The 25,288-nt window shown below is 51.4% G+C and overlaps 1 protein-coding gene across 1 annotated transcript; it reads left to right on the forward strand.

The window, feature by feature from the left end:
- Window positions 1-961: 961 nt before the first annotated feature.
- AIF1L (allograft inflammatory factor 1 like) lies at window positions 962-24,140 on the forward strand. Its single transcript, XM_084649696.1, has 6 exons — window positions 962-1,169; window positions 1,266-1,327; window positions 11,435-11,501; window positions 16,862-16,903; window positions 19,023-19,185; window positions 22,055-24,140. Exons 1-6 carry the CDS (start codon window positions 1,139-1,141, stop codon window positions 22,140-22,142), a joined length of 453 nt encoding a protein of 150 aa, XP_084505822.1. The 5' UTR covers window positions 962-1,138; the 3' UTR covers window positions 22,143-24,140.
- The last annotated feature ends 1,148 nt before the right edge of the window (window positions 24,141-25,288 follow it).

Here is a 25,288-nt window from a genome sequence, read left to right on the forward strand (position 1 = left end):
CATTTTGGGATGTATATGTAGGGGCATTGCCAGCAGATCGAGGGACGTGATCGTTCCCCTCTATTCGACATTGGTGAGGCCTCATCTGGAGTACTGTGTCCAGTTTTGGGCCCCACACTACAAGAAGGATGTGGAAAAATTGGAAAGAGTCCAGCGGAGGGCAACAAAAATGATTAGGGGACTGGAACACACGAGTTATGAGGAGAGACTGAGGGAACTGGGATTGTTTAGCCTGCAGAAGAGAAGAATGAGGGGGGATTTGATAGCTGCTTTCAACTACCTGAAAGGGGGTTCCAAAGAGGATGGATCGAAACTATTCTCAGTGGTAGTGGATGACAGGACAAGGAGTAATGGTCTCAAGTTGCAGTGGGGGAGGTTTTGGTTGGATATTAGGAAAAACCTTTTCACTAGGAGAGTGGTGAAACACTGGAATGCGTTACCTAAGGAGGTGGTAGAATCTCCTTCCTTAGAAGTTTTTAAGGTCAGGCTTGACAAAGCCCTGGCTGGGATGATTTAGTTGGGGATTGGTCCTGCTTTGAGCAGGGGGTTGGACTAAATGATACCTGAGGTCCCTTCCAACCCTGATATTCTATGATTCTATGATCCTGGTGTCTTCCAAAGCTTATGGAGGGGTCTAGGTGAGGCGCTGGCTGGTGCATAACCTCAGTTTTCGCTGGGCTGATGGGGAGGCCAGCGTTATTAGCCCCTGCAGCAAAGCGGTTTGCGAGACCTTGTCAGTTTGCTGCTTCAGTCCAGGCCCAACCAGCCGTCTGCAGCGGTTCCTGAAAAGCCGGCGGCTGGCAGGGCCCGAGCCTTGGGCTGGCTAGAAACGCTCTCTGGAGCCCTGGCCCCTTCCAAGTGCCCGCTGTGGGCGCTCTGCAGAACCGACTCCAGGAGGAGGGGCGGGGGAGGGAAGCAAGGGAAGGGTTAACCCCTGCCTGGCTCCGGCAGCGGGCAGTGCCTGGCCGGTGCATGCTTTTGCCTCTTCCAGCAGAGGGGCCGCTGAGTCACCAGGGCCCCGCTTGGTGAATGGCTGCGCTCAAGAGGGGCTGGGCTGCCCTTCCGCTCCCGGCTCGCAGCTCGTCCCGCTCCGCAGTGCAGCCAGCCCGGCCGGCGGGAGGGCGCGGGGCAGCTCAGCATGGCCGTGACCCTCAACAGCCGCTTCCAAGGTAAGCGCGCCCCGAGCCCGCGCAGCCCCCTGCGCTGCCCGCTGCGCTGCCCGGCCCCCGCCCCACCCCGCTAATGCCCCTCTCTTCCCGGCGCAGGAGGCAAAGCCTACGGGCAGCGGAGAGCGCAGCAGGAGGGGCGGCTGGAGGAGATCAACAAGGTAGGAGGCGAGCGGGCGGGGGGCGCCGGCCAGGACGGAGCCGGGCGCGCTGGAGAAGCTGGGTGCACGGGGCGGGGGGGGACCTGGCCAGAGCGTCCATCCGGCGCCCCTCGGGCTGGGGAGCTGGATTGCGAAGGGGCTTTGGGAAGGCGAGCTGCTCGGGGGGGGGGTCCTCCCCTGTGGGTGCTGGTTTGCCAGGGTCTGAGCTGCTCGCTCCTACCTGCGGCTGCTGGGAAGGGGGCCGGGGGGTTGCGGTCCCAGCCGCCTCTGCTCCGGCTCCCCCCAGCTGGGGCCGGGACAGGCCGCCCCGCAGCTCCACGTGGCTGGCGGGAGCCAGAAGTTCCTGCCGCCCTGCGATTTCCGACACACGTCGCACGCGGCTCAACCTGCGTCCAGCCCAGGTCTCCCACGTGTGAACTGGGGAAAGGGGCCAAGTCTTGGCTTCTGGCGTGGGTGTGTTTTGGGGGCATAGGTGTGTCTAGGTGCTTGCGCCACCCCTATCACACCCCCTGCCAGGCAGGGCCTAGCTAGCCACAGCTGACCTCTGGGGAAACTGAGGCACGGACCAATGATGTCACTTGCCAAAGTTGGGATGGGAAAGCCTGAACTTCAGTTCAGGACTCTACCCACAGGGACACGCTCCCCTACCTCAGTTACCCCGCTCTCTAGTAAAATCTGCTGAAGAGCCTCCTCCTAAAGCAATTCTAATGTGCCTCCCTCCAGCCTTGAGCTCATCCAGTGAGCCGTGCTAGGTGGGGGCCAGCGTGTTAGGGGTAAGGATGGATGATTTGTGTTTCTTCACTGAAAAGTTTTGAAATCCCCCTTTCCCCCTCCCCCATCAGATTCTCAGCTTGACACAACAATCAAACATGCACCGTTTCTTAAGACACCTTTTGTTAGCCGGAGTGACCATGGTCAGTGGCGTTGTGTAGTGAAGGTCCTAGATCTGGCTCAGTCCTCCTCTTCTTCCCCCCCCCCCCAAAAAAAACAAACCCAAAAAACAAAACAAAACAAAACACCTTTCCAAGCGTGTCACTAAAGCCCTCCAGCTCCTAAACTGCGCTGCAAGTGAGACCACCGCCTGTGCCCGGTGGGGAGAGCTGTCTGCAGACAAAGCCTGGGTGTCTCCCAGTGTAAATGGCAGCTGATCCCTTGGCTTGTGCCCTGTTTCGTCTCCCTTGTGGAGCAGATTGAAATGGTTAGGAGCTAGTTAAAGCTGAATCCTTCAGCTAGAAGCCCAAAAGCGACGAGAAATCGGCGTGAACTAAGGGTCTGTGTAGAGAGCTGGGAGGGGAAGACGAAGGCGTTTGCAGGGGAAGGAGGCTGCGGGGGAAGAATCCATATGAGGGGGGCTGCATGGAGATCCGAGTTGGAGTGTTGGCTGGCAGGAGGGGTCTATGAAGGGGCACTGTTTTGAGGTGGGGTGTGTGGAAAGACTAAAGTGTCTGTGGGGCCAGGCCCTAGTTAGTCTTAATTCCCACTGGGTTCTTCATGTAACTGCCTCCTGTCTGGTGTCTGGCTTGCTTCCCCCAGCCCCAAATGGGAATAGACCTGCTGACCTACTCTCATGGCTCGAGGGACCCAGTCCTGCCCCAGCAAGGAGAGCCCCATCCCCACGGGCTGGATCTGTGACTCTGGTATTAGGGGGCCATAGTAGTGAGTGAGGTGCCCAGCTGTCCTTCTGAGTGCTTCAGTTCCATTTCCCAGTGCACGTAGGGATCTTCAGAGACTATGGAAACTTGTGGACAGGTGAAGGAGGGTGTCTCCCCAGCCTGCCATAGGGTGGGATGGGGAGGTGTCCAAAGCGGAGAGGTAGCTGGATAGAGCCATATGGGTGTTCGCTGGCAGAGGGCCCAACAAAACAGAGCTGCCCCTTTGAGCCTCACAGAGCCCCTGGGTGTGCTCTGCAGGCTGGGCAAGGTTCATACATCATGGGACCATTTGGCAGGATGATGGGAATGAGCAGCCAGGCCTGGTCCCTTCCCAGCAGCTTCCCACTCCTGTCCTAGTTGCATAGCTCAGATCTGAGGTTATGTTTGAATAATCCAACCAGACTGAACCAGGACCGGAGCAGAGGGGCCCGTGAAGGTAAAACAAGTGTAAACGGCCCTCTTCCCCACAGACCTCAGTGCTGCTGTGGCTTCAACAGGGGCAGCAGCAAACCCTGAGGTATGCAGTAATGCTTCCCCATAAACCACAGTGGTGCTGTGCAGGGAGTGTGGCTGGCCTGAGAAGAGGGCAGGGGTGTGGCAGCCAGGAAGGAATGGAGCTGGCCTGAGCCTGGGGTGGAGATTGGTCTGGTGTGGGGCAGGAATGGGTGGCTGGGGCAGGACGGCAAGGTGAGGAATGGGGAATCTGTATTACGTCCACAGCCACTGGCCGTGAGTCTAGCGTTGTGTCCCCTCGGGCCCTGTGGTGCTGAGGCAAAGGAATGCCTTCAGGGGGCCGGTCTCCGACAGCTGAGAGATCAGAGGTACATTCAGTGGGAGGGATGGGGTGGAGGTGGGTGCCTTTTTCCTCTCCTTCAGTGGGCTCCCTGCACACTCTTCTGGCCTGATCCAACCTGTGCTGGGCACATGGCTGGTGCCAGGCGGGCACTTTGAGAGAGGCCCCATTGCACTCTACCCTGAAACTTAGGCCTGTTTTCTCCACAGCCAGTGGCCCTTGGAGGAGCACTTCCGCTGCAGGAGGTTAGGGCAGGAGACTGCAGGACAGCAAAGCTGGATCTACACAGGGGCTGTCTCTTGACAGCAACCCCCGAGCTAGCGGGCTCTTCCCCTTCCTCACTACAAGGTGAGGACTGAAATCGTGTGTGTGGCTAAGGGCTGGGCCTCTGCCAGGGACCGTTGTGTGCCAGTGGATGCTTTGTGGCCAGCTGCCATAACGGTCCCTGCAGGAGCGCGCCCTGGGAAGAATAGGAGCTATTGTTCTTGGGAAGGGCTTTCAACTTTCACCCCAGCCTGTACCGAGCTGTTCTGATTTCCTCTCCCAGGAGTGCACAGTTTCTGCCTCTTGTGAAGGCTGACTTGGGTCTTTTCTCCATGCTCTGTGTAGCCAGTGGGTGAGCTCAGTGGTGGGGCCTCCGGACGTCCTGCAGACCTTGGCAGGGGGCTGGAGGGAGGAACAGCAAATCAAGGATTAGAGGGTTCAAGGGACCGTTAGGGTAAATGCCCTTGGTACCAGGGCTGGATGAGGTCCCTTTCCCTGGTGCAGTACAGAGGAGGCCCCTGGGCTGGAGGGGGAAACCTTCTCCTGTCCCAGAGACTAGGATACAAGATGGGTCCATCTTCCCCCCCCCCCACCTCTCTCCTGTCTTCCGTGCCCATGCCATGGACAGTAAGTGCCTTAATCTCTCAGGGGAGGTGCTTCATGGAGGAAGGGGAGTTGGGATGGTAAGTGCTGGCAATAGGAAGCTGGCTGGGTTAATTCTGGGTGGCTTTGGCACTTTACCAGACTTCCTGCTGTTCCACCTGTCAGGAGGCCCATAACGAGTGGGCTGGAGGCTAGGAAGAGAAGAGGGTGTGGGGTGAAGGGGCACGTCCATGAAGGGTCTCAAAGGCTGTGGGGGCGTGTAATGGATTCTGAGATGGACAAAAGCCAGTGAAGGCTTCAGGGAGGAGGGTGACAACATCTGGAGCTCATCCAGGCCAGCACCTTCCATCTGAGCATCTCTTGAAAAGGCTGATGAACCTTCCCAACCCCCATGGGGATGGGGAGTGTCATCTCCATATTACAGGTGGAGAAACTGAGGCGCAGAGGGGAAATGACTTGCCCAAGGTCACAGAGCAAGCCTGTGGCATAACCTGGAGTAGAACTGAGGTGCCCCAATCCCAATCTCTTGCCCTCACTGTGTGCCAATGTATTGCACTTGGTGGGTTTCTCTTCTGGGTATGGATGAGAGCAGCCAGGATCTCTTGGACTGACTGAGCCCTGTAGAGTTGGGACCTCTGGAGACCACAGAGGAGGGGATTGGAGAGGACTTGAACCAGTGAGAGGCCTGAATAAGAGAGCACCTGGCAGAGGAGAGGTAGACACAGTGTCTGATGTGGGGGTGATTTAAGAGTGAGATACCAGGGCAGCTTACAGGGCTGGGAGATGTGGAGACTAGAGAGATTGGGGTCAGTTCTAGCACTGCCTAATATCCAGGGGCAACTGCGAGATTTGGGGCTAAGGCGGCTGAGGAAAGAGCTACGTTCTGCTCTCTAACCTCCCCCAATCGCACCTGGAAGTGTCAAGGGCCAGGACTCTGGAAAGCTGCTCTTCCCAGAACCCTCTGACACTTTGAGCTGGGGTAGTTTCAGCCCATTGCACTGAGTGGGAACGTTCTTATGACTTGTGCCACCCTCATTCTGCGGCAGGAGTCTCCTTGTAGTGGGGTTTGGGTGTCTGAAATGCAACGAGCTTGGATTTCCTTGGAGAGCTACTTAATGCCCTTGCTGGCTTCTCCCCCCCCACTTTAACACCTCTCCTGGGCCTGAGTGTTAGGGTGTGCTGCCCTGAGTGTTAGGGGTGCGTGTTCTGTGCACACAACTGCTGCATGAAACAGGCTGCAAACAGCCTGCAAATACTGCGGGATTAATGGGCTGGAACAGCTGCGGACAGTTAACCCTGCTCTGCTCTTCTTGACCAGCCTCTGTACTTCCTCTCTTCACTGAGGGTGAGGTAGGATAGTTGTTTTTTGCCTTTTTAAAAATCTGATCAGCTGTGCAACTGCAGAGATTTAAACCTCTCCAAATCCTCCCAACTGTAACATAGCTGGCATACCAGGCTGTGCAGATGGCATGGCGGGGTCGCCCTCGAGAGCCAGCCCGGACCGTATATGGAAAAGGAGAAACTTTCTCCAACTTTTTCTGAGGGGATTTTCCAGCCTGCAAAATCCCCAGGGCTGCAAACAAGCTCCATTAAGCAGGATAGAGATCTGTTAGGAGCACCTATCCTCACTCCCTAGCAGGCTTGGGGAGAACAGTCAGGGATGCCACCTGGGAAGCTAACAGCTGGTCCCCTCTGGACTCTGCTGTCAGAAGCTGAAATGGTGCACTTAGTACTCTCCTGACTCCTGTGTGGATAAGGACCTCTGGCAGGAAGCCATTCCCCACTGCTGCCTCCTGACTGCCAAAGGGCATTGAAGCTATCCTTTCCAATGTGTTTCTTTCTTAGGGGACTGCTTTAGGGACTTTGACAAAAATGCCCCAGTTGAGGTCCCTGCTTCAAGGGGCAGTCTCAGCAGAGCCTAAGAATTCAATGGCCCGTTGTGACAGGCCCAGTGATGGGCACGCTACAAACACTATAAATGCTATAGGTAGATGGGCCTGCCCCTCATGAGGGACAGGCTCCTGTCTCCACTGCAGTTGGAGGTGTGATTGCAGCATGCGTAGGTTTGATTTCGCTTCGGTACCAATAGCAGTGAAGCCATAGCAGCGTGGACTTCCGCAAGAGCTAGCCACCCCAGTACACACCCAGGGTCCTGGGCAGGCTTGCACCATGCATGCTGCGGTGGCTTTGCTGCTCTTGGTTCCTGAACTAGGTAGCTCTCCACATGCTGCAATCATACCTCCATACCCTGAAAGGTCCAGGTGGGTTAGTGGGGTGGGGCTGAGGGGGTCTGTGCTTTTGCTACCCCAGTTGTATTGCAGTTAGAGAGGGCTTATGCATCCAAGTCCATATGCCTAAAGAAGATGTCCTCTAACCAAGAGTAGCTCCGTCTAATCTGTGCACTCGGTGTGTCTCATTTGTGCACTTCTGCATAGTAATAAGATGCTAGATAGGCAACTAGGCCCCTAAAAGCTGGAGCCCCAGCAGAGGGCTCTGGGAGCAACCTTAACCGCTAGAGCAGAGCCCAAGTCGCCAGACCCTGGGGGTGGAATTCCTCTGTGATATTGTTAATGCCTGTTGTTCTTATCACAGTGGCTACAAACAGGAATTGTATACAGTGTTGAGGGTGGAATGTTTCCATTTGAAATGTCTTCCTTGTTGCTTTGCACATTCCAGACCAGGCCCCGTGAGGGCTGCTGGGCTGTGACTCTCTCCCCCGGCTGATGAAATGCATTCCCCCCCCACTTCCCCGGTCCCAACTTCTTGTAGCAAGAGAACTGGCTGCTGACATCAAGATAGCTGAATACCTGCTGGGTCAGTGCCACCTGCTCTTATGTGTTGGCATCTGGGCACCTTCCCTGGCAACTTATAGCTGGCCTAGGGCAGCAGGAGTTGATGTCCTCCCATCCTAAATGCCTCTCCTTTTTCACCACCCCTCCATTCTGTGAGAAAAATATACCCACTGCTCTGCTCAGCATGTTCCGGCAGTAAGTCGTGGGACTGGGAGTCAGGCCCTGGTTCTGTACTGGCTCTTCCACTCCCTCCTCTTGTGACGTTAGACAGGTCACTTCTGCAGAGATTGTTTATACCCATAATAACCCTCCCTCCCAACACAGGTTCACTCTGTAGCCTGCGAGTCTGCCACCGTGCCCCATGAGCTCTACAGAGGGTGGGCAGATGGTGTATGGGGATAGTGTGCTGCTGGAGTTCTGGATGAGATACGAAGCCAAGGGCATGACCACTTGTGTCCCTCACCGCTCCCCTGAGACTCTCTCTACGTATAGAACGCTAACCCTGATGACCTGGCTGAATTCCACCTTGAGTAATGGCATTCTGCCGCCCAAAACTCCCCTTGCACTTTCAGCTGGGTTCCAGGGCTGAACATAGTATTGAACTGGAGAGTGATACTCTTTGCTGGATCATTTTTTCTATTCAAGTGTGGTTCAAAGGGAACCAGACTGGTTTACGTGGGTGAGGGGAAGGATCTGGGTGTGTTGCTTAGACCAGCTGTTTAAATTCTCAAGTGGAGGTGCTGTTGTGGTAACAGATGCTAATGCAACACTAGGCTGTATCAGGCAGCGTATGTTACACAAGCCTAAGGATACTGTGCTTTTGCCACCTTTAGAGCAGTGTTCAGATCTGGTCACTGTAAAGAAAGGTCAGGTTAAGTTGCAGAGAGCATGGTTGGGAGCAGGGGTGGTGGTAAATGGAACAGGCAGGCTTGTGCATGAGGAGAACCTGAATAAAGTGTGGCTCGCTGGTGGTGAGAGAATGATCCAGCGGTAACATGACTGAAATCTTTAGTGAGGGGCTTTTACACAGCAGAGCTGCTTGATCTCTCTGAGGTTGCTTGAGAGACCAGAGCTAAGGGATGTCATTCTGTTCTGTGTTGGTTCTTACACTCTGCTCATCACCATAAAATCTGAGCACCGTCGAGAGGTATATTAAGCAATAACTAATTAATTAGCAAGAGTTGAGAGGGACCCTATTAGAGATGGGGCTATTTAACAGAATGCAGATTTGGATCCAGACTTCACCACTATGTACCTCAGTTTCCCAGTCATTAGGTGAGGATAACGATACTGACCTGCTTGGAGAGGCGCTGATGAAAAGCACGGTGTGAGAGCGAGGTGTTACTATTCAGCCCTAGTGTGCTGATCCAGGCCTGTCTCTGTGCTATAAGTAAGAATGCCAGGAGCTGTTTGTACAGAGCGGGGATGGGGTGGGCTCTGAGAGGGAGGAGGCAAGTATGGTAGGATTTTTTTTAAAAATGACTGCAATTGAATCATGTAGATGGGTTCTTGGTCAGCTCTGTGCTGGGGAAGAGCCAGCAGTGCATTTGGGGGTTTCCCCAGTGTGACCCACGGACCTCTTGGTGCCAGCTGGCAGAGGGCACAGGAGTGCATAGAGTTTTACAGGCATCTGCTGGGCTGGATATATGCATAATAATTCACTAAAGGGTGGCATGTGAAGTCTCTATTGAAAGCCAGCAGCCACTTGGTTACCATAATCACTGTGACAAGTGTGTATGGGTAATATTGAAGGAGTTAGGTTTCTATGCTGAGAATTATGTTCTTAAGGCAGGTGACCAGGAGGGGACAAACTTCGAACATTCTTACGGCAGGGGGTAACGTGTCCGGTCTCCTGTGTGTTGTATGTCTCACAGTGGAGGCTGGTTTGCATCCTGAGCCAAATGCTAATCAAGAGGTTGCAAAAACCTTCAAGAGAGGAAATTTGCAGAAAGAAATAAACATCAGGAGGCGGCCCTGCTTACAAGTAAACCCAATGGGTTGTTGGGTTATAATGGGACACAGAGGTAGGTAGACCCTGGATATTTCCTTGGGAGGGGGGCAAGCTGATAGAATGACTTGTCTCACAAATAGAAGATCACAGCCAAACCTGGCTGTAAAATACTGAAAGGGCTTGGGCTGAGATTTGCTCCAGATAGAAGACATGACAGTAACTGGTGCAGTAAGTCTAGGTTGTCAAATGCGTGTTCTGATTTTGTTTTATATGTAACTGTCTATTTCCAATATTTCTACTTGCTATCTCTTGAACCTCTACACGTTGTTAAATAGACTTTTACTTGATTTCACTATCAGCCTATCTAAGTGCTGTGTGTGAAGCAGAGCAATGATCTGAGAGGTAACAGGGAAGCTGGGGTGCACTGTTTCTTTGGAAGCAGTGAATCTGCGAATACTGGGAGTGTCCAGTGGATCAGGGACTGGGAGCTCTGGGAGTCGCTTGGAGGGCTCAGGGGTTGGAGTGTGCCTATCACTAACCGGTTGAGAGACAGCGGGGCCTGCAGAGGCCTAGTGGGCAGTGCTTGTGTTGCCTGTGGCCGGTGCAGTCATGGAGCTGACCTCCGATAGGTGGTAGCAAAGTGCTTCTCAGCCCTGGGAAGCATCACATCCCGCCCCTCCCACCATCCATGCTGGCCACTGCTTTGGGTGTGGCTGACTGGTTGTTTTCTCTCTTCTGAAACAGGTGTCAAATGTACTTAAAGCCCTAAAATCTCCAGACTAGAGATGGCTGAGTCAGCACCTGATGGTCCCAGAGCTATAGGCGGAGACTTTCTGAGCCACCTCAGGGGTCCAGCAGCCTGGTTCCTATTTTGTTAGCAGTAAAGGCTGTGTCCAGCAGGGTTGTAGGAAAGAACATGCAAGTTTCCAGTAATGTTAGTGACGACTGGGCATCCCAATACCTTAAGGCCAGGGGCCGCTTCTGCTACTCCCATGCGTTGCAGACACAAACTGTGTAGCCATGAATGTATGGAGTGTGCAGCAGCCTCAGCCCACTGCCCCTCAATCCCTTGGAGGGTCCTTGCCCCATACAAGCAAAAAAATAAACGGCAGCTGTTAATGATTGCTGCAGAGAAGAATGCTGAACACGGACCAAGTGACTAAATTCCTGGACGTTGGGTGGACATGGGAAGCTGGAAAAGAAGCGGAAGACCCTGCAGTTTGCAGCTGCAGGGAGTATATTGCCAGCAGAGGTTCGCTGGAGGGGCACAGCGGTGGAGCTTGCTGTCCAGATCCTGCTGTGTGCTGGAGCTCCAGGCTCTTCACCTTGCAGTGCTAAGGCACTTTAATAATAAAGCCGTGAGATGATGGCAGTGGAGCCTGGAGACATCTGCAAGTGGATGAGCAGAACTGACAGGCATGCCACTCCTCCAGCACTTGGGAGAACCTGTTTCCTGTCTCAGTGCATCAGAGGCACTAGCTGTGTCTCGCTAGTAAAAGGTCCTCTTAACTTAGTATCCAGTGTGCACCACATCCTGAGTGAATCCAGGAGCTTCAAAGCCCTGAGAGAACTGTGCTGGCTCTAAAGAACCAAAAGCCATTGGTGTGTATGCATAGAGGAGAGAGAGGTGAGGGGGTTGGAGTCTCTCATCTGCTACCTCAGACTCTATATGGCTATATCAGGAACACTCTTATAGTGTTTGCCTATGGACAGAACTGAAAGGAATCCCCCGGCATTGCCGCTAGAACAGTCCCGGAGTTGCTGGTGCAATGAAGGTGTTGTCATTAAGAAATCTCCAGGCACTGTGATTCCCTCTTGGTTCCCTAGGATTCTCACTATAAGGGTGGGGGCAGGAACTGACTCATTTTAGATCTCTCCTGGCACTGATGATATTCAGCTTTGTAAACAGCATCTGTTTTTGACTTTTGGCAGTTAATTCCCCTCTTGGGTATTTATCTAGTCAAACACACATCCCATCTTAGACTTGCCCTAGGAGTTTTGAGGAGCTTTGCCTTGTGTTTTTAACTTTTGGGACTTTTCTGCCCCTATTAGGAATTTCTCTGTGACCCCAAGTTCAGTGATGAAGAAGATCTGGAGGAGAAACTTGCGGTGTTCAAAGGTGAGACTTAGCTGCCGCTCTCTGTCCCCTTTCACCTGTACTCTGTGTGCCAAGGGTAGCCTTTTCCCAGAAGCTAGGAACAGCCAGACTGTAGAACTCGCTGCCAGAAGAGATAAGTGACTAAACTGAGATAACAGCCTCCTCACGTTTCAGACTAAGCGCTAACCTTCACTGTGACTTGTTTTCCCACAATGAGTCTTCACACACAGACACACACCCTCAAGTGGTCCCTCCGCAGGCACCTCTCACACAACTTTGGCAAAATAGTTACTCCTCTAAGGGCAGCTCTGCGCTCAAACATGTGTTCCTGTTTTCCAGCAACAGCACAGCTGCCATGCTAGCAATGGCTGCACCATTGCTTGAAAACAAATACAGAATCTTCCAGTGCAGGCAAGGCCCTAGAGGGTGAGAAGGGGAGGAGAGAAAAAGTATTTCGATAGATCCTAGGAGATACTGAGCCAATAAAGTGATTGTAGCCATATAAGCACCTAGATTGATTGGACAAGTGAGTAGAAGCCTCTGCTACAAAGTTGGGCTCCAAACTTCCTCAGAATTGGAGGGTCTTGGGATCCCTGTTTAGGCCACTTGTCCCTCTTGTCTTTCCTAACACGCTATAGATTGCCGTCCAGCCCAACCCATTCCCTCCCAGACCCCTTCTCCTAGTCCAGTCCATATTGATGGAGTTTAGAGGTGTGCCCCATCTTCATTTTCCACCCAAAACTCTCCTGTTCCTAGATCTGGGGTTTTGGTTTAGGCCTGGAATGGTGTTTTTTTTTCTTTTCTTTTTGTGGTGGGGAGGAGGGCAGCACAAAGCATGGATCTGCATGTGGGGCTCTCTGGGTGAGGGGTTTGGGCCCGTTTTGGGTGGGGCAAGTCTCACGCTGAGCTGTCTTGGCTGCCTCTGTTTCTCAACAGGCCGTTAGAATCATAGAATATCAGAGTTGGAAGGGACCTCAGGAGGTCATCTTGTCCAACCCCCTGCTCAAAGCAGGACCAATCCTCAATTTTTGCCCCAGATCCCTAAATGGCCCCCTCAAGGATTGAACTCACAACGCTGGGTTTAGCAGGCCAATGCTCAAACCTTAGGGGATGTCTGTGTTGCAGCTGGGAGGGGGATTCCCAGAGGGGGTAGACAGACTCTCACTCTAGCTCCATTCGAACTAGCACACCAAAAATAGCAGCATGTCCGGCGGCTCAGGCTAGCCACCAGGCTCCAAGACTGCCCGATCCCCTAGATCCGAGCTCCGGTGGCTAACCTGAGCTGCTGCCCATGCCGAGCAGAGCTAGTGCAAGTCTGGCTCCCCGCACTGGGACTCGCACCTTCCAGCTGCAGTGTAGACAAACCCTTAAAGACCCTGCCCTGGGAAAACATGCCTTCTGTGCCATACTCCCCTTGGTCGTCTGTCCTCACGCACACACGGCTCCTCAGCAAATAGGGGCCCATCTTTAGGGGCCCTGGGGCAGCTGCCTAACCTGCTTCCATTCCAGGCATTGGCTGCTTTTGACTTTGATCTCAGCCCTGGAGGGTGCTGGCTGGTGCCTTGCCCAGTGGAGAGTGAGGGAACTGGATGTCTCCAATTTCCCCCGGTTCTCCCTCCCTCCCACCCACTCCCATCACCTGCCTCTCCTTCCATTTTTGCTGAAACCCTGAATTATTTTCCCTCTGAATTGGGCTTTCTTCAAACATTGTGACTGTGGGTCACAGCCGCAGAACTCCCTGTAACAGGAGGCCTCGGCATCTCCTCCCCCCCCGCCTTGTGCATTTGTCTCCATGGCTCGATGGCCTGTTCTGTGGGAGTCCCGCTCCCTGCCGCCAACACCTCCTCCAGCTTCTCCCAACAATCGGCGCATTGTGTGTCCCCCTCGCCCAGCTGAGCCAGAGAGTCTCAGGAGCCCCTGTGCAGAAGCGGTGTTTGTGTGAATGCGCTGGGGTTAGCAGGGCAGGATTTCACCCCATTGAATCCCGGCAGCATAGGATGAAAGAGAAACATGAACGTGTAGGCTCAGGCTCAGAGCGCCATGGTATAAAGCTGCCTCTGTTCTCTGCACTGCCTGTCAAACATTCTCAGAGGAACAGAGAAAATAACACACACACTGCGCACAGCAGACATGCAGTGGGGGACACGTTTCAGATTCGTATGCTGGGAGGAGTGACCCCAGTGCTTGAGCCTGGCCAAGTGACTCAGAGCCACAAAGAAGGGCGCTCCAAGTAGAGAATTAAACCTGCCTCTTGTCCCAAGAGCTGCTGTCCTAGTCCCTTGCTGCTCTCTGTACCTCTGGCCCACCTGCCAGTCACAAGCTATTCCCCCGACAAGCCCAGGATTTCTGTTGGCGACTGAAAGGGGGCTTGCTGACGAGACATTTGTCAAGGTGGAAATTCCCTCCTGCAGCTGGTCCTCTGCTGCTCAGCCATAGGGGCAGTTCTAGCATCATGCCCTGCCCTGTGCTTGGTTAGGCCTCTTGCCCTGAGCTGAGCCACAGGGCAATGTAAACAGAGGCAGCTATTTACCTGTTGCTGGTAGAACAAGGACATGGCACAATGAGCAATTAAACTGCAATTTGCCCGTAGAACAAGGAAATACTGTGATGGAGCTGGGACTTCCCTGTGCCGCTATAAATGACCTTGCTTAATGTTACAAAAATAAGGTGGAGAAGAGAGGGAATTTCTTAATATAGTGCCCACCACAGTGGTATCAGGGCATTGCTTAGAGCTTAGGGGCAGAAGAATGTAGCTTTGTCCATCCAGGAGTGTCCTCCTGAGCCTGGTACTGTAAAGCACAACAATACTCTGAAATAACAAGGAGTCCAGTGGCACCTTAAAGGCTATCAGATTTATTTGGGCATAAGCTTTCATGGGTAAAAACTCCACTTCTTCAGATGCATGGAGTGAAAATTACAGATGCAGGCATAAATATACTGACACATGAAGAGAAGGGAGTTACCTTACAAGTCTTTGTGGATACAGACTAATACGGCTACCCCTCTAATACTCTGAAATGATGCTGATTAATAAGGAGCAGTATCCAGCACTTGCCCAGGGGCTTTGCTGGCATGGGGAGACAATAACACAGCCTCTTCCCACTAGGAATAGCGCACCGCGTAATGGGAATGCTTGTGGAGCTAACTACATGGTAGCAACTTAAATGGTATTAGACATAGGCTGTTTTTCATAATAGAAAGTTATTGTAACGCATCTGTAGCCCTCTTATGCGTCAATTATTGCCATGCTGCAGACTATAGCAACTTGGAATTTCAAGTTGCCAGGAGCAACAGAATCTTCTGACCCAAACCAGACTCCTACCACTTGAGCTCGAGGAGAATCTCCTTTTAGAGGTTAGCAGTATAGGGCCATGGACATAAAGATGAGTTCTGATTCTAGCTGCTAGAGGAAAATTGTGCATATACACAATAGCCAGTTCATTATACCAAGTGCCAAACAGTGGGTTTCAGTGGAATGCCTTTTCTGAAAAGTAAATATCCAGCTCTCCGTGCAGTAAGCCATCCCAAGCTGTACACTGTCTTGACTCTCCTGATTCTTTAGGTGTGTCAAAGGACACAATTTCTTCCCTCACTAGTTTTCCAACCATCCCTGCCCATTGTGCCTTAGTGTTTAAATCCAGAGTGAAGGCTGTCATTCAACCATCCAGTGGCTAGTTAGCTGACAGCTTGGGGCTAAATCAAAGAATTTGTGGCCCAATACATCTGCCTTGCACTGATCTTTCAGGAAACAGGATCATTTACCACATCAAACCAGTTATCCATCTACTCTAGAAACCAGATCAGCCAAGTAAAATACAGCAAGGCTCTGTCACATGAGGAGATACAGGCCTGCTGCACTACCCAGTGTGGAAAATACACAGTTCGCTAATGAGTGGTACGTGTTGCCCAGGTGCATTGCATGCACGGAGCTCCCATTAGCACTAACGAGCCCTATGCATTCACCCAGGGGCGACCCTGTCACAGTTCTGAATGGGGGGCTGTGGCACTAATTGGCACCTCTGAACTGGCATTTGGCCTAATTGGTTCTTAGTCCATCAAAAAGGCTTTTGTATCTTCAAAGCCCCTTTATGTGACCTGAGATCAGGTTCAATTGCAGAACCCCTGGCCCAGTTCTCACTCATGTCGTATATGATGTCTCCCATGGATCAGCGAATTCTGAAAGGCGTGTCTCTGCTGGTAATAGACGTGGTGCCTCAAAGTTTAAAAAAAATGCACTCTTTGAAAATCTATTCAGTGCATGTTGTGTAATGGTTGCTAATGGCTGATCTCTCTCTGGTGATGGTGCTGCCTTTAAGTGGTGGGGCTAAAAATTTCTTGAAGAAAGAGCACTATCCTGTAAGAGCCGCTGTGCCTCGAAGAGGGGATAAATTCATGACATGGGCAGGCCTGCCTGGATCTCTTGTCTCCCGGTGAATCCTATGGACAGGTTACCCCACCCAGTGGAGCAGTGCCCCTTCCAAGTCATCAAGAAATCAGACCTAAGCGACTGGGGAAAAATCAGCCCTTTACCTGTGCAATACTGTATTAATGTAAATCCCTCCTTCATACCACAATGTCCTCATCCGTATCTCGTTACCTTGGTCTGCCACTGGCCACTGCTTTGTACCATGTCTCTTTCTTTCCTTTCCCTGTAGGAAAGGAACCACGACGGAAGTCATTACTGAGCTTTAGAGCCCGTTGAGCCTGCTTTCAAGGCTGGGCACTAACCCCAAGAGCTTGGACATTTGTGTCCCTGTGTGACCACCCCGTGGTGGTATTAGGCACGTCACTCTTTGTATTCCAGTAGCAGTCGGAGCCCCCACAGCTGAGATCAAGGCCCCATGGTGCTAGGTGCTATATGTACACAGTCAGAGGCATTCCCTGCCCTGAAGACTTTACAGTCTGACTAGGCAGATGGGTCTCAGGTGGCAAGGGAGACACAGGCACAGAGAAAAATAACTTTCCTGAGGTCCCATAACAGATCATTGTAGAACCAGGACTAGAAGTCAGGTCTCCTGACTCCCAGCTCAGTGCTGTATGCAGTAGGCCTCACCATCTTGCGTCCTCCCCTACCCACACACAATAGTGCAACTGTTAGGCATTTTGGGGTGTGGGGTTTTTTTGCCTTCCTCTGAAAGGCTTGGTTGTTGCCAGTTTCCGAAGAGTCATGTGGTGCAAGACTAGCTGGCAAATGATCCATTCCGGTATAACCACCCTGTGTGTTTCATTGCATCCTCTTGGTGATCTAGCCTCTGTGCCCAGTCAGGGAGCAGTGCCACTCAGTGCTGTCCTCTACCTCAGCTGGGATGTGGAAGGAGCTGCCCTGAGAGCCTGCTGAAGCTGCTCTGATTTGCTAACTCCCTTCTGTGTGTCTCTTCCAGAGAAATACATGGAGTTTGACCTGAATAACCAAGGCGAGATTGGTGAGTGACCCCTTGAGGAACACATCAGTGCTGCTGGGCCAGAAGGAGAGTGGTCTGTTGGGGCAGACACTGGGACTACAAAGCATAAAGCCAGGGTTGCTGCTACTTTTACAAACTCTATCTCCAGGTGCTGATAAAGAGACCACGGGCTGCTCCCCCCCAAATCTCTTGCCTGGTCCTGTGGAACCTTACTCTGTCACTTGGCTTCTGAGAGACTGACTCTGTCCTCACATGTCCAGCCTCCTGTCCATGGTCTCTGTCTGTCTGTCTTTCTCTCTCTCTCTCTCTGGGTCTCTCCTTGCCTGCTTCAAGCATTAGACATGTGTCTGCTCTTGGTCCCAAGCTCCCCTCTTTCTCCTGGATCTCTGCTCAGCCCTCTTGCTTCTCTTTCTGTTCTGGGCTCCTTTCCTCATGGTTCTCTCTCAGTAAGTATCAGGAAGAGTCATGGATTCCTATCCAGGGTTTTATGCTTGGATGAGCCTGCAGCGTTAAGGCTTTGTTTGGTTTGAGGTGGAAACCAAGCAAAGCTCCTAGGTTTCCACCCAAAACCAAAGCTCGCTTGTCCTTGCCTACCTCCAGACTCTCTGTAAGGGGAGAAGGGGCTGTCCCCCAGACCTCTGTAAGGTGAGGTCTAGGCTATGGAGCTGGGCCCAGTTTTCTGTTTTCACCTGCTGAGATCTCCCGGCTTAAGGTTTTTAAGGAAGGCTTTTCTCACATCTGGTAGTGGTGCTATCTTGCTCTTTCCCAGGGACAGGCCCTGGCAGCTGAAAAGAGATGAGGCCAAGCCACGGTGTCCAGATCCAGACTTTTGCAACGTTCAGGATTTGGGTCCCAGGTTTTGCCTTGGGCCATCCCTGTTGCTAACTTACCCAAAGTACAGGGTATTCACTGTGTCTGTCTGTCTTGTTAGTTCCCTGCAAGCCACAGCCGCCTCTACCTCCTTTAGCTGATCCAGTGTCCCTGGTGGGCGGGGAGGAAGAAGGAGACCTGGCTCCTAACCCTGGTGCTGGTTAGGAGGAGGAAAGGAGCCTGCAGCTCATTGTTCAAGTGAGAACAATCTGAAGGAAATTGCCTCAGATTCTGCCTGAGGGTGGGGTTTTAGCACCACTTCCAAGGGGCCTGTTTGGGTCTGGCTCGGTTTCTTTAATATTGGTGCTTCTCTCTCTCCCTCCCCCCAATCTCCTCCCCTGCCGCTTGCCTCCTACACTTCAGGAGAGTTGGAATCCAGAGACCCTCGTATCTTCTCACAACAGGGTAGGGATGGGGAAACAGGCACAGATGCCATGATTAGCCCCAGATCATGCAGTGAGTCAGTAGCTGGGTTAGGATTAGAAGCGAGGGGTCTGATCCTATGCTGTGCCCTCAGATGGCTGCACCTCAAAAGTCAAAACCCAGTGGGAGGGGCTGCAAAGGTGGCTTTATACCACCTTAGCCCTGCGCTGCTCCAGGGCCACTGGCCTCAGCAAAAGTCAGAGCAGCCCTTAGCTGTCTAACTTGCAGCTTCCTCCCACCTTGGCACAACCTCTATGCTCAGGTTTATGGTGGGGGCTGTCTTATGTTTTACCTCAGGATAATCTCTAGTCAGTTATGGCCGTACACTTCCAGAGCAATGTTGTGGGGTCGAGGCAGGAGAGAGTGGTAGATTCTAACAGGAGGCTGAATTCACTAGTGTTTGAGGCACACAAGTATAATAGTATGGATGCCACCGATACTTGTTTGGTAACTAAACGAACTTAGACATCACCCAGAGGAAAAATATCTGTAATTCTTGGTTTCTGTGGTACCTTTCTGCTGCTGACTGTCAGCCCTGACTTTTGCAAGAGCAGCATGGGGCTGCAAGGGATCTCTCCTGCATTATTTTTTTATTTTATACCTTGGAAACGTGAGGCACAGTGGCCATGGTCAGCAAAAAATGGCAGCTTAGGTTTTGCTGGATCTTTTGTTTTGGATCTCGGAGTTGCCCATTGAGCATGCTTGGCTTGTAACTGAAGGGGTGAGGAGGACTGAGTTGTTAATGTAGATGTCCTGTATCCCGAAGGCTTATTAGTCACGTTCAGTGCTGCACTATCTCCCGCTGCCACCATTCCTGGCATTGGTTCTCTGGCTCTTCCTCTTGCAGATCTGATGTCTGTCAAAAGGATGATGGAGAAACTGGGGGCTCCGAAGACGCACTTAGAGCTGAAGAAGATGATCTCTGAAGTGACTGGAGGGGTTAGCGAAACCATCTCTTACCAGGACTTCGTCAACGTGATGCTTGGCAAGCGCTCCGCCGTCCTTAAATTGTGAGTGTTGGCGGTGTTTGGGGGGCAGACAAAGGATGTGATGCTGGGATCTGCGCTCCACGCTTTGGAGGTTTCGGGGGCCAGGTGCAGCAGGAGGCAGGGGCTATTCTGCATGTCCCCGAGGGGCAAAGATGGAGCAAGAACCCATGTGTCCTAGACAAGCTGGGAAGCCTGAATGGGGAAAAGGATGAAGAATGTCTCTGGAAGGCAATGAGCAGAACGGCATCTCAAGGATGGAAGGAGTTGGGAGTCACTGTGGCGGGAGTCGGAGTCCAGCCAGGGTGAGGGCTGAGCCTGAGGGGAGGGGGGCTGAAGTTGTGGTGGCTCCAGGCCCCCTTTGCTTTCAATCTACCTTCCAAAGTTGGACCATGTGCCAAATCCAGAGGTAGGGCTGTCCTAAGTCTGTCACCACCTCATGCTGCCAGGAATGTGCTACAGAGGTGCCTGGTGTATCTGGAAGAGGCTTTGTCCTGCATTGACATGGCAGGGTTAAAGCAGCTCCAAAGCACACAGGACGCAGTACGCTGGAGTCCTCGGCCACTTGCCTGGTTGAGCCTGTGGCCCGTCTCACAGCCCTCCTAGGTGGTGCGCCACACAGTCACAATAGGCCTATCATGGGGTGCCGCTGCAGCTCGAGTAGATGTACGCCAGCTAGCTCGATCTACCTAGCTTGGGTGCCGATAGACACGAAGCCACGGCACCACGCACCTCAGCACGGCTTGCCTAAGCCTGCCTGGAACCCTGGGTCATTACTCATGGGGTCAGCCCTGTACTGTAGCCCATGCTGCCGTGATTCACTGCGCCGGTAACCGAGCTAGCTAGATTGCATCTACGTGAGCTGCAGTCACGCTCTGTGATTGTAGTACAGACATAGCCTCGTACTCAGGCTGTGGCCTGGTGTGTGTCCACACAGGTGTTCCCCAGGGACCACCCAGGTCCTATCACGCTCATGCCCCAATCTAGCTGTAACCCTAGACGGGGGTGGGGGAGGCTAGTGTAGCGATTAGGTCTTTTTCGCCTCTCTCCCACCTGAGTCTGCCCGGGTTTGCAGGACAGTAGGTTCCCTCTTGCTTTCCTGTCTGAAAGGCATCCGCACGGAACTGGGAATTCAGCGACCGTGCAGAGAAGCAGGGAGGCTCCTGTCACTTGCCTCTTTCTACAGAATCCCCCTTCCCATCTCCTCACATCCATTCCAGAGTCCCCCCTGCCTGGTGCCAAGATTTTCCTTGTTCCCTTGGCACCGGAGCGGGAGGAGGAGGCACGTTTGAAGCAGTGCATGCGGGGGAGGGGAGGCACTTCTACTGTGGTATGAGCCACTGGTGTAAGCTTCTCACAGCCTTTTGTGCCCTCCTGACAAGGGCGGTGAAAGCCCTGCTGTTGTAACAAATGGCTTCTGGGCACCAGCTTGGCTGCCCCTAGCAGTGGGGTGGAGTCTATGGGCTCCTTCCCCACCCTCCTCAATCCTCTCTGCCTTTCATGGCCACCAACCATGCTAGCACTGCTTTTGTGCTTAACCGAGATGGATAGATGGGGTCCTCTCTCCTCTGTGCCCCTCGTCCGTTTCTGAAGGATACCTCTAGTGCGACTGGCTCTCCAAAGTGGATGTTAAGGGAATCATTTTATTCCCCACACCAGCAGAACAATTGCCATTAATCTGCTGTGTATTTATGGTGAGGGAAATCTTTACCACCCCTCTCCCCTTAACTGCCCTTGGTTAGTATGTTAGTGAAGGATGTTTCTGGAGTTTTCTCCCCCAGCGATGGATTTGTTCCTAATAGTTCCGTGACTCCTACCACAAACGCTCATGGCAACCTTGGCAACCTTCTTCCCCTGCTGAAGCCTGTTTGATACTCTCCATCCTCTGCCCCAATATGACTAGTTTTAGGTAGACAGAGACAGGTCCCTTCTCAGCAGACACCCAAACAAGCATCCCATTGTCCTCAGGCCAGGGTTGAGTTTCTGCTCCAATTGTAAATGCAAAGTTCCAGTCCCAGCAAAAGCCACCAAACCAAGATAGCAGCTGCTAAGTGGCTACAATTCTGAGGGAGGAATAAAGCAGTGACAGTTTAAAAAGCATTCTGGATTCTCTTTCCAGTTACGGCCCCACCCAATCGGCAGTCACTCCTCCTCCTTCTCCAGCACACAGTCGCTATGGATTGCTTGTTGTTGCTTCTGAATGTGCGTGCAGTGTAGTTTCCAGGGGGTGGCTAGTTATGCTGTCCAATGCACATGTCTGTAGGCATAGTGTATTAGAAGCAGTGATCTGCCATGTGTTCTCAATCAACTTCAAGTGGCTGCTTAAAGTGAACATACAAATCCCTTGCGCTCTCAGATGGGAACCAAATGGGCGACTTTGCAAGTGACATTCAAGGCACAACTTTTATGGCTGCTTCAAAAATGAGATACTGTGCCTTGTACTGTGTTGGCAATACTGCCCTCTACTGGCTACAGAGTAGTGGTGGCGATGGGGAAATAGCACAGCCATATTTTTGCAGCTTAGAGCGGATCAAGAAAAACATAAACCAGTTACTATTCTGCACATCTATAAGGCCTTGCATCTGGGGATCTCCGAGCACTTTGCTGGCATGTATTGAGCCTCACAACACTCCTGTGCAATGTAGAACATCTCTGTTTCACTGTTAGGGAAATGGATACGCAGAAGGGTGAAGACACTGCCCAAAGTATGTCAGGGGCAGAGCTAGGAATAAAACCCAGGAATCCTGACACCCAGTTTTGCATTCCAACTAGTGGACTTTCTAGCATAGGAGAAAGACCTTGTTGTTTTCCAACAGATGTTGTCGATCCTGGTGATGGGTTAAACTTTCACCTGTTTTCTTAACTCATGCTTCTGACTGTTTGTTTTTTCCAGAGTCATGCTGTTTGAAGGAAAAGCCAATGAAAACATCCCAAAGCCTTCTGGCCCACCTCCAGAGAGAGATATTGCCAGTCTTCCCTGAAGGCAATAGGCTGAGAGCCAAATCTGTCAGCACCGTGGTGGTCTGTAAGGAGGGTTACCTGTTTTGTTACTTTTACGTTGGTCAGTCTTAGTGATAGAAACTAATCTGCCTTAGAAGAGGAATGACAAGGGAAGCCCAAGGACCCCCAGTCCACAGGTAGCTGTCTCTTTGCTGCGTCCCCTAGCCAGTTTCATCGGTAGCAAAAGTGTAAATGTGAAACCAAAAATAACTGCAACCCCACCTGTGGTTCTCAGGTGAGAAATTGCTGATTGTTCTCTGTGGTCTCTAGCATGGATCTCTCTGCTAGAAAGGGCTGCCTCCTTTTGAACAGGTGGATCCTGAGCCACAATGAATCAAATGCCGAATCTGCATTCGGCACAGAGCATCCTCCAGTCACTCCCATGGGAAATTGGTATGTTCTTAACATGGCCTTGCTGCCAGTCACTACCTTGCTATCTGCGTCTCCTGAGGCTGCTGTTGAGTACTGCCCTGCCACACCTTGTAAAGTGCCTTCTCAGCTCTACCCTACGCCTCCATCCAGTTCCAGGATGCGCGGGATCTGGTGCCGAACTGGGATGGCTCTTTGGGGCCCTGTTTCCTTTCGTTGTTGATCAGGACTGTGGAAGAGATTTTGCTGGTGGTTACACCTTGCATGTGTCTTTTTGAACTAGGGTGCAAATCCATGAGAGTGCGGACCTGTTAAAGCCTCTGGGTGAGATCCTGGCCCTACTGAAATCAATGGGAATTTTGCCATTGACTTTCTAATGAGGCCTGGATTTCCCATTCTGTCTTGCAGTTCTAAGGCAGGCAAAATTCTCACTGACATCCACCAGTATTTTGCCTGCCCAAGGTGCAAGATTTAAGCCCTAAGTGTACTTCTCAAGCTGTCTGCAGGAACATATAATTGTTTGCTTATATGGCAACTACTAAAGAATGCACAAGTAACTTAAAGAATTCCTGCATAGCTGTAACTTAAAGGAGCTCATAACAGCAGTGAGACTAAAAATAGGCAAGAATTGCCCTCCCAATCACAATCACTGGCCTCCAACCAGAAGACAAAAAACTTCCATCTTTGACTATGGTGCAGGACAGAGAGCAAGCACCCCGTAGGGTCCCTCTTTGACCAAGGGGAATAAGCCCTTGCAACTGTGATCTCCTTTTTAGAAGCTAGAGAAACTATTCTGTTAAGTCATCTGTGGTAGAAGCTGTGGATCCATTGTCTGCTTATATTTATATAGTTAAAATGTAAACTTCATAATATATTGGGTTTGTTTTCCTTGTAATGTGAATAAGTGGCTGGCTTCTGAAGCTTGCAGCCTTCCTCTGCTCCACTGACTGATCCGTTCAAGTGCCTAGAATAAATCCCGTTTTAACAGCCAGTTGGAACTGGCTGTTATCTTGCACCTGAAATATTGGGGTGGTGGGAGAATGAGCCCAGCTTTTTTGCCTTCGAATTTTACAGAAGAGGCCTGTGATGTGCTGAACCTGTAGGTCAAGGAAAGGGGACTCCAGTCTGAGTCTTTAAGCTGTTCCAGAAGAACTGTGGATGAGTCTGTTTGTTCATATTGATGCCCTCAAAACCTCCTAAATTAGACATTGATCCTCCAAACATACTCCTTCCTATGTGCTTGAATTTACTCACATGCAGAGTCAGTTGATTTCAATGGGACTACTGTGCGATTAAAATTGAGCACGTGAACTTTTTTTTTTATGGGAACAGGGATCTTATATCTCACTTTTGGGGGTGGGAAAGACTCCCCTGCATACCAGAACTTAGATCTAGCAGGACTGTGCTCTGGACATTGAAGTGTTCGTTGCTGTGTACTCTGTATTTACAATGCTTGGAACGTAGTTGTTTGCCCCTGGGGTTTCATTGCTTATCGTGTTTCTTCCCTCCCACTCTGGCTTTTTTTTCCTTTGTCCTTGGCAGCTTTTAACTTTTGTGGTTTTTTAAATCATGCCTTAAATAAAAACAGATACCCAATTTATTGTTTGGAACACTAACTTGTCTTATTGCGCCTGCTAAAGGCTGCCCTTTTTAAAAAATGCCTTGCTATTCTTGTTCGTCTCAGAACGGCAATGGAGAGAGACATTGTGGGTGAGGGCAGCACAGCTCTACTTGTACAGACTGAAAATAAATCTTCTGAAACTCTGTGAAGCAAAAGTGTATTTAATGTTGCTACTCCGGAGCCTTGTCTAAACTCAAGTTGTTCCCAATAAACGAAAACTTAGTTTTTAAATCAATTTAGTTAAAAGGGTGCAAATCCCAGAATAGGCACTTAAATTACATCAGTATAAGACAGGTGAAAATTATTTAAGTCAGTAACTGATCAAATGCTTCAATGTTTGAGTTAAACAGTGCAAGGGAAGGTTTATTTTATTTTATTTTTTATAAAATCAAACATTCATGAAATAAATTTCAGGCTGCCTCCTGGCTGCTCACTTGCTTCAGGGTCACTGTTTGACATGCACACCTGTCTGGCAGGAGCAACAAGACTCTTCTGACAGATCTTCTCCACCCTCGCTTTTACAATGGTTTGGCTAAACCATCTGGGTCTCCATAAATAATCATCCAAGCAGTGACCAAGCTTCATGGTTCTGGGAGATGGCAGGTGGATTTCTTTTCCATCATCACGGAAGGCTGAGTATGAGATGCCCTTTTGCCCCAGCATAGTGGGACGTGGGGATGAGGCCTTGCCAGCAGCCTCTCTAAAGAATGTATATGTCTCGTTGGGGCCAGTGCAAGTTCAGAATGTATCGTTCATTTTTAAAAAGGGGGAAGGTTTACACTTGGAAGACTTTCAGACATTCTTACATGCTTCACATAATACAGTATGACATTTAATCCTTGCATCCAGGTGTGGAGTTGTGACTAGAACCTTTGTCCTTCAGCTCCCCCTGCCCAAAACAGGGTTTTACCACTCGATCTAGAGAGAAAATGTTTTAAGGGGTAGTAGCTGAAAGTGTTTTGTAGGCTCTAAAATGCCCATTAGGGTGATATAAACACATGCACTTGTACTACCTTACAGCTGCAGCTGAACTCTCTCTGCGCTGCTTTTCCAGCCCCCCGCAGCTTAACCAGGGGGCCAAGCAGAGATGAAATCTCCCTGCTCCCTTGTTCTAGTGCTGGGGGCCAGGGGCAGGGG

Source organism: Lepidochelys olivacea, assembly GCF_965140295.1.
Source record: "Lepidochelys olivacea isolate rLepOli2 genome assembly, chromosome: 16".
Lineage (NCBI taxonomy): Eukaryota > Metazoa > Chordata > Testudines > Cheloniidae > Lepidochelys > Lepidochelys olivacea.

Bases quoted from the DNA above. Each gene is read 5' to 3' on its own strand.
- AIF1L (XM_084649696.1), top strand. From the start codon at position 1,139: ATGGCCGTGACCCTCAACAGCCGCTTCCAAG. The intron at 16,904-19,022 runs GTGAGTGACCCC...TTCCTCTTGCAG, and splicing joins GAATAACCAAGGCGAGATTG to ATCTGATGTCTGTCAAAAGG. The intron at 19,186-22,054 runs GTGAGTGTTGGC...TGTTTTTTCCAG, and splicing joins CGCTCCGCCGTCCTTAAATT to AGTCATGCTGTTTGAAGGAA.